The sequence below is a fragment of the Haliotis rufescens genome, unplaced genomic scaffold (assembly GCF_023055435.1).
Source record: "Haliotis rufescens isolate VD_foot unplaced genomic scaffold, xgHalRufe1.0.p SCAF_1, whole genome shotgun sequence".
Lineage (NCBI taxonomy): Eukaryota > Metazoa > Mollusca > Gastropoda > Lepetellida > Haliotidae > Haliotis > Haliotis rufescens.
The window spans coordinates 34,209,635-34,225,141 of record NW_025963779.1 but is presented as its reverse complement, the minus strand read 5'-3'; the positions used below and the strand labels follow the sequence as shown (position 1 = coordinate 34,225,141).

Here is a 15,507-nt window from a genome sequence, read left to right as displayed (position 1 = left end):
CAATATAAGACTTTTTTTTACAAGCTAAACTTAAACTCACTTGGTTCAAGCCAAGTCTCTAAGCGATAATTTTTTTTACATAAAGATGTTACAATTTATGCATTCGTTATCCCGGCATGATTTCCTCGAAATCTGTCACCAGAGATCATATAACAGATCTATTATATCGTCTCTGCTGTCACACGGATGATCACGTATCAACACATGCCGTGTAATGGCGGCCCCGTATCTTTGTTCAGTTGTTTGTTATATTTCGTAGCTGCATGACAGTTTCAGTGTTCAAACGTTTAGTAAATTTTCTGTAGATAATTTTATTTGAAATATTAAATTATCATTGTATTTTTCTTGCAGCCTTAATATGATGTTCCTTTAGCCAAAGTAAATAAATGATATTAGCGAGTCAATGTATAAAAAGGTCTTCTGTCCTGCTTTATATGAATATTTACGCATCCTCACATAATTGATTTCAAGGGCATCTATTGGACATGTGCGTGGTATTATTTGTATTCTTCCGCTTTGGGTATTATGCCAAATCTGTTTGATATTTGTTAGAGTATGCAACCTATGCTGTCTTAAACTTCTGGCACGGTTACCACAAGCAAACCGCTGTAGGGAGCTTACGTGTCACATGATGTTCAAAATGGCGGTTGTCCTGAAATGTGGGCGTGTTAGCATAAGTATATAGTAAACGTTGAAAAGAAGGCCAATAAACGGATGTAGCTATTTGCAGTTCACAAGACGACTAGGAGTTAACCATGCCGACTGCAACAGTTACTGTCAGGTAGCACACTTGGAGTGCACACTTCTGCTGACCACTATGATTGGTTTTAAAATGCCGTCATAATTAATAATGACTGTCACCAGCTGGTCACCCAGTGGTCAGCAAATGTATTTATCAAAATTATTAATGAGATAAAGCTTTAATTTTGAATAATGAAATGAAACGTAATTGATTTAGTATCAATAAACCAAAAACACATGTTAGGATAATATCAACTGATTCTATTTAGATGGCGAATAATATAGCATAGACACATATTCTATGATCAGATGTATAGTAAATCCTTTTTATGCGATAAAAGTTTAATCTAAATGAAAATGGGTAAAGTTGTATGATGAAAGTAGACTGTTGTTAGGGTCTTTAGAGGTATAGTTGGTTTGTTATCTTGTCTAGCGTTGATGAACATGCATTTTCATTGTTTAATGACGCAATGTTTTGTGTGTGTTTCTATGTATTTTCCTCACCAACATCCCTGTATATACCATAACACTACAGTTGATGATGCTGTAAATCAATGTGTTGTTGATGCAGGGACGTGAAGAACAAGGACACAGGGATTGATCTGACAGTGCCCACATTCAAGCATATCCCAGGGTTACTGTCATCAACATATATTTATCAAGTTGTTGCAGTTTCCAATCTAACTTTCTTCAAATCCCCAAAGCACAAGGAATCTGACACTGTGCAATTTATGGTAGGTAATTGTATGTACATTGGGCTTGACACAGATTTATATACATGTAGTAGGGAAGAGATTTGGATTAAAACACAGATTGACAAAATATAAATGTTATCACAGATGTGAATTTTATATTTAGCAAAAGATGCAATTTGATATTTGTAAAGTGTCTTTTTATATATTAGGCCAGATCAAATAGCTTATAGCTGCAAAACACTGATTATGAGGACATTTGTTTTGTATTCATCAAATCCCTAAATCTAATAAACAAAAGTGTGTTACATGGAAGGGATATATCTAGGTTTCTAAACTTGGAAAAGACTGATCATTTGTTTCAAAATTGGAAATTATTGTTTAGGTTTTTATTTTCTCAAATTAGGATGTATTTTAACATTGCATTCATTGCAATAGTGTAAAAATATGCACTACAGTCTTTTCGATGCACTTTATTTGTTCTGTCATTAGTGAAATACAAGTCACCTCTACAGAGCCATAACATTGGTTATCACTGGTTATAACTATAACTACATGAATTTGGAAATTTGTAATTCTAATATGGGAATGGTACTGTGACATTGGCTGCTTTGGCTGAGCAAGTCTAGATAAATCCATATATGGCTACCAAGAAGGGTTCTGAAATAAGCACACCCTACAATTTGGTGTTTGCAGTGGAACGACTGCTGGACTACCTTTTGACTACTGCTGTATTCCCAAAGACAAAAAGTGTGATATGTTTTAATGAGCATGATTTAAAATGTGTGTCGAAAAGTTCACTTTTTCCTATTCAAAGTTGTACAGACATTTCTACCTATAATACATTTGTAATATGATAAAATCTCAAGAAGATATTTTCTTAATTGCCTTCGAGTTCAGAGCCTCTTAAATTAAAAAAAAAGCCATGCATATTGACATGCTGATTGTATATGTTTGTAGGTTGAGAGAAAGTTTAATGACTTTGAGGACTTGTACAACAAATTGAATGAGAAGTTCTCTGGCACCGTTTTCCCTCCACTTCCCAAGAAGGTTCTTCTCATGAATGATGTCGTTGCTAGAAGCCGCCGTGGGGATCTGGAACACTTCCTCAAATTCCTGGCAACAGTTCCAAAAGTTGCAACATCCTCTGTTGTGCTGGAGTTCTTAGGTAACTGATGTCACCACAAGCACAGTATGACTTCAATAGGTTGTTTTATGGTTTATTCACCTTGTAGTGTTTTATTGTCTATAAACAACTCCCACTCATCGTTTATTTCTCTTATAATCTATTTAAGGATGTTAATAAACAGTACATGCAATAAAAATATTTACCTGCATTCAAATAATGACGACTCCCTGAATAGAATTCGACCGCGGTAATGTCTTTCACACATATTTTCACAATTTTCACGTCAATTATTTGTGTCTTTTCTCCCAATACTGATTGTCATATCTCTCCCACCTTTTGAAGCAATCGTTTTGGACTCTGCAACTCACTAGACACTTCCCTCTCAAAAATAATGTTGTCCAATTAACAACGTCATCAAGTTGCAGGTGCATGATGAATCTCCCGAAATGACGTCATGAGAGAACAATGTTTTATCGTGAAATAAACCACACTTTTTTCTTCATTGTTCTTTGTGATTTATGGCGTACCTATCTTTGTTTAATGAAATTCTACATAAATATATAAGACCACAGTACTGGTAATTCATTTCTTTGAATTTTATCCAAATAATTTCAGTAGTTGGGCTGAGATATTGTGATATGTTTCTTTTGACGGTATGAATATAGTATTGTCATATTTTGTTGAATTAATGCAACAAAGAAATATCTATGTCATTATTAACATGATAACCTGATGCCAGGATTGCCACTGAAATATTAAAAGCAAAACCACTGAAATGATATCCAAATACTATTGTCGATAGAAACCAGACTTGTCTTTTATCAATTTGGAAAACTCTTCCTTTGTCATCTTTTCATCTAAATGTCAAACATGAGTACCATTAGGAGAAATAATGATTAACTAATAACACCTTATAAATGCTTCTTCCCAAGGCAAGAGAGTTAACTGACTTTAAAAGTCCTGTTTCCACCCTTGCCAATCTAGGCTGGTATTATGGAGTAAGATTTTGGCTGGACTAACGAGTCTATGCATAGTCCAATCAAAATCGCGCACCAAAATCAAAATCCGGTTTGTAAACTGTCATGCAGAAAATGGGCTATTGCAGGATTTTCAAAGCATGTGCACCGCCAAATCGTTGTCAGCAGATATTTTCCAAAATCTTTTCAAGTTTTTCATCAAGGTGCTCACGTGATTTGATGCACTTCGCGATGTAAGACCCGTTTTATCACAATATAGATTTTGATTGTCAATCAGATCATCCTGACTGGGTGCTGCCATTTTGTTTGAAGCAAATGCAAGTGACACGAGATGTGGAATCTGATTGGTCCATAGGAGAGTTATAGAAGGGACATAACTTGTAACAGCCACTGGTAGTGCTACGATCGAGCCAAGGAATTCCAGCCTAGTTCGGCAAGGGTGGAAACTGGACTTTTAAAGTCAGTTAACTCTCTTGCCTCGGGAAGATGGAATAATGTTTTGAACTCAGGTTTCTATGTGATAGATTTTGGGTTATGTGTAAAATTGAAGACAAACATGACCAAATAAAATCACATGTTTATAATCATTGTAACAGCATCTTACCTGTTTTACTGACTTAGCAACCCCATATTTCGCAAAAATCAGAATTCGAACAATTTCTTACCACTACTTGGGGAATTTTTTTGCATTGTTGGCTGTTGTTAATATTTGTTACCTGTGATTGGGATAGGTGTATGTGTTACCTGTGATTCAGATTGGTTTATGTGTTACCTGTGATTCGGATTGGTTTATGTGTTACCCGTGATTCAGGAAGGTTTATGTGTTGCCTGTGATTCAGTTGGGTTTATGTGTTACCTGTGATTCAGGTAGGTTTATGTGTTACCTGTGATTCAGGTAGGTTTATGTGTTACCTGTGATTCAGAATGGTTTATGTGTTACCTGTGATTCAGGTAGGTTTATGTGTTACCTGTGATTCGGATTGGTTTATGTGTTACCTGTGATTCAGAATGGTTTATGTGTTACCTATGATTCAGATTGGTTTATGTGTTACGTGTGATTTGGATTGGTTTATGTGTTACCTGTGATTCAGATTGGTTTATGTGTTACCTGTGATTCAGAATGGTTTATGTGTTACCTGTGATTCAGATTGGTTTATGTGTTACCTGTGATTCAGATTAGTTTATTTGTTACCTGTGATTCAGAATGGTTTATGTGTTACCTGTGATTCAGATTGGTTTATTTGTTACCTGTGATTCAGAATGGTTTATGTGTTACCTGTGATTCAGAATGGTTTATGTGTTACCTGTGATTCAGAATGGTTTATGTGGTGTATATTGATGACTTCAGGTGTTGGCGCAATGAAGGCAGGGACGTTTAGGAAAGGGGGAATCAATGATGGTGGTAACGAGGACAGCAGTGAGAAGACAGAAACCGAGGGTGACGATGTGGAGGATCAGGGGTAAGCAGGGGACCAACAATACACTACCTCACCCACCCTTATAATCTGTCTACTTGGCAGGGACAGCCTTCATGTCCAGTGGTAGAGCGTCCACCCGGACAGGCTTTGATCACCAGCTGTGTCATACTAAAAGATGTTAAAAGATGGTTCTTGTTACCCTGTCTGGCGCTTGGCATTAAGGGGATAAAACAAGGACTGGTCGTCTCAGAGTCAGTACACTGTGAGATGTAGTGAGTGAGGTATTCATGTGAAACTATGGCATGGTATCTCAGTGGGCTCACGCTATAAATTGACATCAGTCAAGACTAGTACAACTAGCTAGACACACACACACATGTGCATGCACATCACTTTATAAGTGCAATAATTTTGGAAGCGACGTTAAACCAAATTTCACCTCACCTTACCTCTCCCTGGCAGGGCATGGATGCCCAGAGAGTGACCAACCAATACACTACCTCACCCACTAGGGTTCAAGAAGAGCATGAATTACATGTGGACTGCAGTCTTCTGTTCAGTGGAAAGTGCTCTCTTGTTGCATGCAGAGCACCTACTGTCCCAAAACACGGTGTTCACCCAGATGTTTCTATAGTTTGTTTAGCAATACGATACTGCTAAGAGTGGTATTAAATACATGATGAGTAATGGGGCAGTTACATCCCGAAGTCATTGTAGTGTGTGAAACAAACGCCTCAGTGGTGTAGTGAGCTCAGCAACCAGGATGTTGGTGGTTAGATCCCCAGGTCACATCATAGTAAACAACAAAAATAAGATGGTATTTGTTGTTACATTGCCTGGAGCTCAGTACATGTATTGGGAATATAACAAGAACTGGCCATCTCCACGACAGTATACTGTGTCTGAGTTGGGTATTCAGTTTAACCGTGGCATGGTATCTCAGTGGTCTAGCACTATAAAACCTGCATAAGTCTGGGCTAGTACACACACACATGCATGCACTTCGCTTAATGAGTGTAATAATATTGAAGTCAACGTTAAGCCCCATTTTCCCTCACCGGTAACTATACAAGTGATTGTGTGGGTACACATTGCTGCTGAGTGTGGACAGTGTCAAGCCCAAGTGATGGGAGAGAGTCATCTGTGACCTTGCTGATTGTGTGGGTACACATTGCTGTTGAGTGTGGACAGTGTCAAGCCCAAGTGATGGGAGAGAGTCAGCTGTGACCTTGCTGATTGTGTGGGTACACATTGCTGCTGAGTGTGGACAGTGTCAAGCCCAAGTGATGGGAGAGAGTCAGCTGTGACCTTGCTGATTGTGTGGGTACACATTGCTGCTGAGTGTGGACAGTGTCAAGCCCAAGTGATGGGAGAGAGTCGGCTGTGACCCTGCTGATTGTGTGGGTACACATTGCTGCTGAGTGTGGACAGTGTCAAGCCCAAGTGATGGGAGAGAGTCGGCTGTGACCTTGCTGATTGTGTGGGTACACATTGCTGCTGAGTGTGGACAGTGTCAAGCCCAAGTGATGGGAGAGAGTCGGCTGTGACCTTGCTGATTGTGTGGGTACACATTGCTGCTGAGTGTGGACAGTGTCAAGCCCAAGTGATGGGAGAGAGTCAGCTGTGACCTTGCTGATTGTGTGGGTACACATTGCTGCTGAGTGTGGACAGTGTCAAGCCCAAGTGATGGGAGAGAGTCGGCTGTGACCCTGCTGATTGTGTGGGTACACATTGCTGCTGAGTGTGGACAGTGTCAAGCCCAAGTGATGGGAGAGAGTCGGCTGTGACCTTGCTGATTGTGTGGGTACACATTGCTGCTGAGTGTGGACAGTGTCAAGCCCAAGTGATGGGAGAGAGTCGGCTGTGACCCTGCTGATTGTGTGGGTACACATTGCTGCTGAGTGTGGACAGTGTCAAGCCCAAGTGATGGGAGAGAGTCAGCTGTGACCTTGCTGATTGTGTGGGTAAACATTGCTGCTGAGTGTGGACAGTGTCAAGCCCAAGTGATGGGAGAGAGTCGGCTGTGACCCTGCTGATTGTGTGGGTACACATTGCTGCTGAGTGTGGACAGTGTCAAGCCCAAGTGATGGGAGAGAGTCAGCTGTGACCCTGCTGATTGTGTGGGTACACATTGCTGCTGAGTGTGGACAGTGTCAAGCCCAAGTGATGGGAGAGAGTCAGCTGTGACCTTGCTGATTGTGTGGGTACACATTGCTGCTGAGTGTGGACAGTGTCAAGCCCAAGTGATGGGAGAGAGTCAGCTGTGACCCTGCTGATTGTGTGGGTACACATTGCTGCTGAGTGTGGACAGTGTCAAGCCCAAGTGATGGGAGAGAGTCAGCTGTGACCTTGCTGATTGTGTGGGTACACATTGCTGCTGAGTGTGGACAGTGTCAAGCCCAAGTGATGGGAGAGAGTCGGCTGTGACCTTGCTGATTGTGTGGGTACACATTGCTGCTGAGTGTGGACAGTGTCAAGCCCAAGTGATGGGAGAGAGTCGGCTGTGACCTTGCTGATTGTGTGGGTACACATTGCTGCTGAGTGTGGACAGTGTCAAGCCCAAGTGATGGGAGAGAGTCGGCTGTGACCCTGCTGATTGTGTGGGTACACATTGCTGTTGAGTGTGGACAGTGTCAAGCCCAAGTGATGGGAGAGAGTCGGCTGTGACCCTGCTGATTGTGTGGGTACACATTGCTGCTGAGTGTGGACAGTGTCAAGCCCAAGTGATGGGAGAGAGTCAGCTGTGACCTTGCTGATTGTGTGGGTACACATTGCTGCTGAGTGTGGACAGTGTCAAGCCCAAGTGATGGGAGAGAGTCGACTGTGATCCTGCTGATTGTGTGATACTGTACAGGATGGCTCAATACTGGTATATCTGATGGCGGCCTTTACAGTTGGATGATTGTAGGGTAGCCTAGTGGATAAAGGTTTACTTGTCACCTGACCCAGGTTCTATTCCCACATTGGTCTAATATGTGAGGCCCATTTCTGGTGTCCTCCACTGTGACATTGCTGGAATATGGCTAAAACCTCTTAATGAGTCATATCAGTCAAGGACAGAGTCAGCATTTTTGGAAGGGAGGAGTCCAAGTTAAGAAATCCTCTCTCAGATAGTTTTACTGTCTACAACATACCTATACATTTTGTTTTCAAAGTGGGAGGGACCCCTCGCACGCACGCACCCCACACACGCACCCCACATATGCACTCCACACATGCACTCCACACACACACTCCACACACGCACCCCACACACCCCTCTGGATCCGCCTGTATTAGTGGATGTTTGATATTTTCATATTTGATATTTTCATACCAAGTGTTATAATCCAGTTTGGTTTTGCAGGCCTCAAGCAAGTCTGTTTGATGATGAAGACAAGCAAGAGGGGGATGAACTGTTTGCTGGCCTGGATGCTGCTGATGGTGGAGAAGAAGAAGAAGGTAGGTCACTGCTCACTAATAATGGGATTGAACTTTTCACCATTTTCAGGCCATTTTTTTTCTAAATTGACTCAGTTGGGTAGAGGACTTTATTTTATATGTTATACATGTATTTTGATAGTGGATTTCAAATCTTGATTCTGGTGTAACATGTGACCTCTTTGGGCTCATCCCCTGCAGTTTGAAGTGAAGAAAATCAAATTTCAGTGCTAGTATGATTTTCTCCATTTTTTCACAGAACTATAAATATCAAACTGATTATGGGTGGCAGCAATTGAAAGGTCATGGGAACAAATTGAACAAGAGACTGGGCTCAGTTTGATTCCAATAATCAATACCCACTTTGTCTGCAACATAAGCTTTTATGGTGAAAATCAAACTGTCAGGTACTGAATACCTAATTACAGACTCAGTATCTCACATGGCACTGATTACACAGCCCCTATGAGGATTCCGGGATAGAATCAGTCCACAGCAATGTATGCAGGCGACCAAATGGTGGTCAGGCTCCATGACTTGTTTGATTGTGTGTTATCATACCCGAATGCCGTTGGTCTTTGCTCACAATATCGATCACTGGGTTGTCTGGTCCAGACTTGAGTATTTACCAGCAGACGTCATAAAACAGGAATATTGCTTAATGTGGTGTTAAACAAACAAACAAACAAAACTTATTACACAGACACAGTTGTAATCAGGATTGGTCATAGTGCAATACTGGAAGTAGTTTGTTTTAGAGGTATCTTGGGCCTCCAGGAGGCCTATTTGGGCCCATTCTATTACTGTATTCTACTTGCCAATGTTATTGGTCCATTCTATTGAATGCGGTATAAAATTATCAGAGTTATCTCCCATGGACATTTCAAATCTGTTGACATTCTTTTCTCACCATTCTCCCCTTTATCACAGCTTTGTTTCCATGGTAACATGGATAAAAGAATGGGAATTTATTGCCAATTTATTTTTGCAGTGCTGATGTGATAATTATTTTTGCAATTGAAAAAAAAGACAGGTGGATATGTTTAACATGTAACTATGTCCCTGCTGGCCTTGTGGTGTTGTAGCATCGACTCAGCTGTTTGAGGCACAAGACTTCGGTGGAGGAATATCTGAAGATGATGCCTCACTCTTCCTCCCTGATGCTGTTGTTGATAAAGAAGCCACTGCACCAGTTACAGCACCAGCCAGCACGGATGAAACAGATCCCTCACTATTCCAGTAAGCAACACGCTTGAAAGTATACCCGGTAGTCAGCGTTTAAAATACCCGTCTACCGAGAGTCCGGGACAGCCTAGTTTGCTGACGGATGGTCAGTTTTTGTAAAGTTGCATGCCCGATGGTCGGACTGTTATTGCAGTCGTTAAATAACCTAAGCATTTATGTTTTACTTCAATGTAAAAAGTAATTTTACTTCAAACTAAATATTATACACATTATTAATGAATAAAATTTCAATATTAAAGTTACTTAGTTAACAATCCATCAGTTTATTGCTATTCTCTGAGAACTAATATTAAACAGTTCTATTCTTATATTCACCCTTTTCTTACTTTCTAGAAAATTCTGGACTGGCAACATTTTATCTGATCTGATAACTTTGCAAAGACGCCAGTCCGGTTGTTTGACTGAAATGTTTGGGAATTTTATACACTGGTGTAGTTTATGGATACTATTGTTCAGGTGGACTGTTGGTCAGTCATATCCATCAATGTCTGTGCTCATGAGTTGCCCCATAGTGGGAGATGTCAACAACATGCATCACTAAGGGTTATCCTCCTTCATATAACGGAAATAAAACAAAGCTCTGTTAACGAAGGGACCCATCATTATTATAGGGATGGGTGAATCAGGGAGAATTCAGGAAGTGTCACCAAACATTATGACAGTCTCTAGGGGTGGTTCCTAAGAAGAAAAAAAAACATATTTGGGGAGGTTCAGTACAAAATGGACATTTTATCTTAAAATATGAAAATATAATGTGCTTTTGCATTTTGGTTTGGGGAGGGTCATCCACAAATATGACAAGCATTAGGGGATGGTAATTATTTTCAGTACATTAGTGCATCAAAAACCTCTGCCATGACAATGAGTGATTAATTGTATAACATGCCTGAAACTCTGACTTACTGGTTGTCTGTTCATCTTTGAATGATCATGGCTTATAATTCTGGCCATCTTCCCAAGGCAAGCGTGTTAACTGACAATGAAAGTCCAATTTCCACCCTTGCTGAACTGGCTGGAATTTCCAGGCTCCATCCTAGCGCCACCAGTGGCTATTACGGGTTATGCCTCTTCTACGTCCCTCCAACTGACCAATCAGATTCCACCTCTACATCACTTCAAACAAAATGGGAGCGCCCTGTCAAGACAATTTGATCAATAATTAAGATCTATATTGAAATAAAACTGGTACACATGCTTTGCAGACCTCGCAGTCAGCCAAAATCTGCACATTGTTGCTTGCGAAATTGAATGTATATTCATCTCACAATTTTGATTGGACTTCGCATAGACACGTTAGTCCAGACAAAATGTAACCTAGTTCGGCAAGGGTGGAAACTGGTCCTTATAGTCAGTTAACGCCCTTGCCTTGGGAAGATAAATCCTGGTACAGCCTGATTATGTTTCAAGGTTTATCAGCGCTATATCTGTGTGTGTGGGTTTCACCGAAGTTGAAAACATATAAGAATTGCATCACTCTAGGCTTTCCTCCCACATATATTTGACACAGAAATATAACTGAAATACTGTTCAAAGCAACGATGAACCAACTCACTCATAACATCCAGGTATGGTTGTCACTGAAAGATACAATGTTCATGATGACACATCATGTGTTTCCTTACAGAGCGTTCATCCTTTTCAGTAGCAAATGTACATCAACGTGATGTTTTTTTCAGAATCGATGAGGATCTTGAAAACTTCATGAAAACGGAGATCACCAAGAAGTCAAAGAAGAAACAAGATGAGAAAACAGAAGAAGCCAGTGAGGTTAAATCCAAACCCGATGTCAGACCAAAACCAGGTCTCAAACCAAAACCAGGTCTCAAACCAAAACCAGGTGTCCAACCAAAGACAGAGGTCAAGCCTGAATCTGATGAAAACACACAAGAAAAATCTATTTTAAGTAGTGGCGATATTTTATCTTATATTCAACAAAATACAGTTGAAGAGGATGAGGATGTGGACTTATTTTCATGAGGAATGGAGAATGTGGTCCTCGTCTCGTTGTTGTAGGTTGGTTTAGTTATTCTCCTTAGGCCTATGGTTGTTTATTGGCTTACCTACCCTGGTAACTAACTGACATAAAGAAATGAAATCGTAAATATAAAGAAAATAACTTTTGGTGTTATCCATTGAAGCTGTAAGCAATATGATGTTACGCTAATCCTGCACGAGAGAAATGGAGTTATGGCTCTATGACGTCACATGTGAATCATTCATGAACGTTAGTTCAAACAACACAACAGTATGTTCGTTTGTGGTTCGAACGAATGTAATATCTCTTGAATGTAATTCTTCATATACATGTATTAACCAACATGTGTGGTATTCGCGTTTCTTTTGGCAGTGAGTATATTAAGCAAGTTGAAAATTGTTACTAAATATTAAATATTTTAGGCAATCCTAGCTAATACACAAGTGTTTTTTTTAAAACAACAATTCTGCAAACTATACAAATTAGAAAAATAAATGCGAATATCAAGATTTTGAATTTTTTAGTAGTTTGAAGAAACTGAAAGCAATCAATTTACCTTACTTTTGACCATCGAATTCATCAAGGTTGTGTTGGAGACACTAATTTATTTGTAAATTGTTTATTCTCTGTATATACAAATGACACGAAGAATGTGTATGCTGTACAATGAGATTATGGGTGTGAAAAAATGTTTTTTACAAATATATACAAATAATTACTAACTGATGGCTTCTAAAACTACTTTTAAGATGACAATTGACAAAATGGCTGATGTCCTCCTAGACTTTGGCTGCAAATATTTGTGGTTGTTTACAAAGATGACAGAATCTACTGAAACTAGTGTCCTACAACTGACTACCAACACTTAACTCATGGTCTCCCAACCTTAGGCCAGACTTAATTTGTTTTATTGTTATATTTGAGATTGTGCAAACATTAGTTATTAAAGGATGTGTTTTGTATATTTTGAACATGTTTGCATTTGTGTTTCTGTTGAAACTTTCTCAAAAATTTACCTCAGACCAACCCTGATGACATGGATTTTTGCCTACCTTTGATGTTTGAACACAAAATATGGAAAACAAAAAAAATTGGTTTTGCCTTATTCTATGAGGTTATGAAAATTACTGTTGAGTACTGTTACTCCATTGATGTGAGTGAGGTATGGAGTTTAGTGTTTCTCAGCAAGACTGATATTGTCATAACTATGTTTTAACATTTGACTCGCTTATAGGTAAATCTTCATTGAGGATTTATCCTTTTTAACAAACTCATAGACCTGATGTTTTGTATGTAAAACTATTTGTTTCAACAAATGTAATTATCCTGTTGGTACTCATCCTCGATTATCAAGGGTATTATATCCTCATTCTTTTATGATAAACACAGGGGACCCATTTGCCACCATTGTTATGTTTTGAGTACGGTTCAAATGACACATCCATCAAATTACTCTGACTTTTCATGAGTGCAACAGCTGGTGATATCACTAGTGTACCCACAAGCCTTGATGCATACCCTCTCAAATACAGGGAAACTTGAAATCCATGCCAAACTCTCATTCAGAAGAGTCATATTGGATGATTTCAGAGATTCTGTTGGCGATGAGAGAGATGGATCTGGTCAGGGTGCTGTGATGGTGGATGGGTCCAGGGTATCATGATAGGATGGATATAACATACACTGGGTAATCGAAGACAGGAATGAACAAACTTGTATAGCTGCTTGACCTTGAACAAACTGTAAATTATCTAGAGCTTGAAGTCTTCCAGATCCAATAGGAACAGCTTTCTGTTACTTTAATGTAACGCATTGTAGTTAAATGCTCATTTGTCAGCATTAGAGAATATATACTCACCCATTGTAGGAATAACTCAAGACCAGTTCCTGTTCCATGAACTCCTGCATCAGAGATCACCCCCACAGTGGTCTAGATCTGCAGCTGCCAAGACAGACCAGTTCCTCTTCCATGAACTGTCCTGCATCAGAGATCACCCCCACAGTGGTCTAGATCTGCAGCTGCCAAGACAGACCAGTTCCTCTTCCATGTACTGTCCTGCGTCAGAGATCACCCCCACAGTTATAACTCATAAAACCTGCCCCTTTCCTTTGGAAACCCTACCCAGGTACCCACTGTAGGTCTAAAGAGATAGGTACAAAATGTCTGATAGGAAATTTTTTACCATAGCCCTGGCAAAAGGTATTTAGATACATGTATTTAACAATCTGGTCATGCATACACTAAAGTTATACATTTATTCCAAAATATGAAAATTCAGGAGGAATGGGTGCATAATCAGAAAGAAATGCGAACATTAGTGACATATAGTATAACCATAGGGTTCTAGATAATTTTTGTCATTAAACAATATATCACGTGACTAACCACTAGTCTAGGTAGTCCAGTGTGTACCTGGGTCCTACTCAGTACCCACCCAACCTGGGTACCCAATTTACCCATCCCAGACCTACAACACAACCTGAACAATTTTGAGTTTGTGGATGAAATACCCGATACCAGGTTTTTCATCTTTCTCTATAAGAATATTCTATAAAACAGCCATGGGAACATTGCAATTCACCATGTTTTTGTAAGATTTCATAATAATTTGGCATGACATCAACATTGTACTAACATCACCATCATGAGGACTTTAACTATTGTCCATTTATTCTCCATAATTTACAAGTGTTGATTGTTAACTAAGAGATATTTTAGTCATATTATCATCCTAAAACACTGGTCAGCATTGTGAGTGAGTGAATGAGTTGGGGTTAACGCCGCTTTTAACAGTATTCCAGTAATATCACGGCGTGTCAGCTGAATATGGGAGGAAAGCCAAAAGTGATGCAGGTCTTAGACATTTACCACTTCGGTGAAACCCACGAGCACGGGTATGGTGCTGACAAACCTAGAAACATAATTGGGGCGAACCAGGATTCGAACCCACAATCATAGGTTTCTGGCGTGCCCAAGGGACGCAACTCTGCACAGCGAATTGCGGCGCCTTAGACGACTGGGCCACCCGTGCCCCCATCAGCATTGTGAACCATGAACATACCATTATACTGAGGCAGGAGCTTTATTGAATGCCATTCATGCAGAGATGTTAGATTTGTGCCAAAACCATTGACATCATTGTGTTACATGCTTTTGAGAGTCACATCTCACTGAGTAGAATTTGGTGTATTTAGACATATAATGTGTCTCAGACTTGTGTCAACTTGTTAAATAGAAATAAAATCTGAATTGATGAATGTTTTATTTATGTTTGGCTTACCTGGCTGTAAGTTCAAGAAGTGATGTCATGATGTGACGTCACACCAACAGACATTAAAAGATGGTACTTGTTGTTACCCTGTCTGGTGCTCAGCATTAAGAGGCTAAACTGTGGAGGTTTACTGTGTTTGAGTTGGGTATTTATGTTAAACTGCAGCATGGTATCAAAGTGGGCTAGCACTATAAACTTGGCATTAGTCTGGACTAGTACAAACAGACAGACAGACAGACAGACAGACAGACAGACACACACACAGACACACACACACACACAGACACACACACACACACACACACACACACACACACACACACACACACACACACACACACACACACACACACACACACACACGTTTATCACTATAATCTCACCTCACCATTTCACCCAATCTCATTAAAATCAGATCTTAGTTCTCGCTACCGCTAAACAAAGGTTCTTTGTTAAACGGTAGCGAGAACTAAGGTCTGATTTTAATGAGATTCCCATTTCACCTATCCTTTTCCTCTGTGTTTTATTGCATTGCAAAAGTGGACAAGCACTTGCCAGGGTTGACTGCACACACACCAATGTATGTTTAAAATTTGATTTATTCACACAAAGAATGTGTAGCAGCAGCTGGTCATCAT

The 15,507-nt window shown here is 39.9% G+C and overlaps 1 protein-coding gene across 2 annotated transcripts; it reads left to right on the top strand.

Annotated features, from left to right (window-relative positions):
* The first annotated feature begins 634 nt into the window (after positions 1–634).
* Positions 635–14,472, top strand: LOC124139458 (HCLS1-binding protein 3-like). 2 transcript variants are annotated; one of them, XM_046506524.2, is made up of 8 exons: positions 635–781; positions 1,313–1,475; positions 2,394–2,601; positions 4,888–4,999; positions 8,304–8,398; positions 9,463–9,616; positions 11,299–11,631; positions 13,465–14,472. In XM_046506524.2, the coding sequence occupies exons 1-7, from the start codon at positions 756–758 to the stop codon at positions 11,597–11,599; spliced, it is 1,059 nt and encodes a 352-aa protein (XP_046362480.2). In that variant the 5' UTR covers positions 635–755; the 3' UTR covers positions 11,600–11,631; positions 13,465–14,472. The 2 variants fall into 2 exon arrangements, with proteins under 2 accessions (XP_046362480.2, XP_046362479.2); XM_046506523.2 differs by having other exon boundaries at positions 11,299–14,472.
* The last annotated feature ends 1,035 nt before the right edge of the window (positions 14,473–15,507 follow it).

Bases quoted from the DNA above. Each gene is read 5' to 3' on its own strand.
- LOC124139458 (XM_046506524.2), top strand. From the start codon at position 756: ATGCCGACTGCAACAGTTACTGTCAG. The intron at 2,602-4,887 runs GTAACTGATGTC...TGATGACTTCAG, and splicing joins TGTTGTGCTGGAGTTCTTAG to GTGTTGGCGCAATGAAGGCA. The intron at 8,399-9,462 runs GTAGGTCACTGC...GTGGTGTTGTAG, and splicing joins TGGTGGAGAAGAAGAAGAAG to CATCGACTCAGCTGTTTGAG.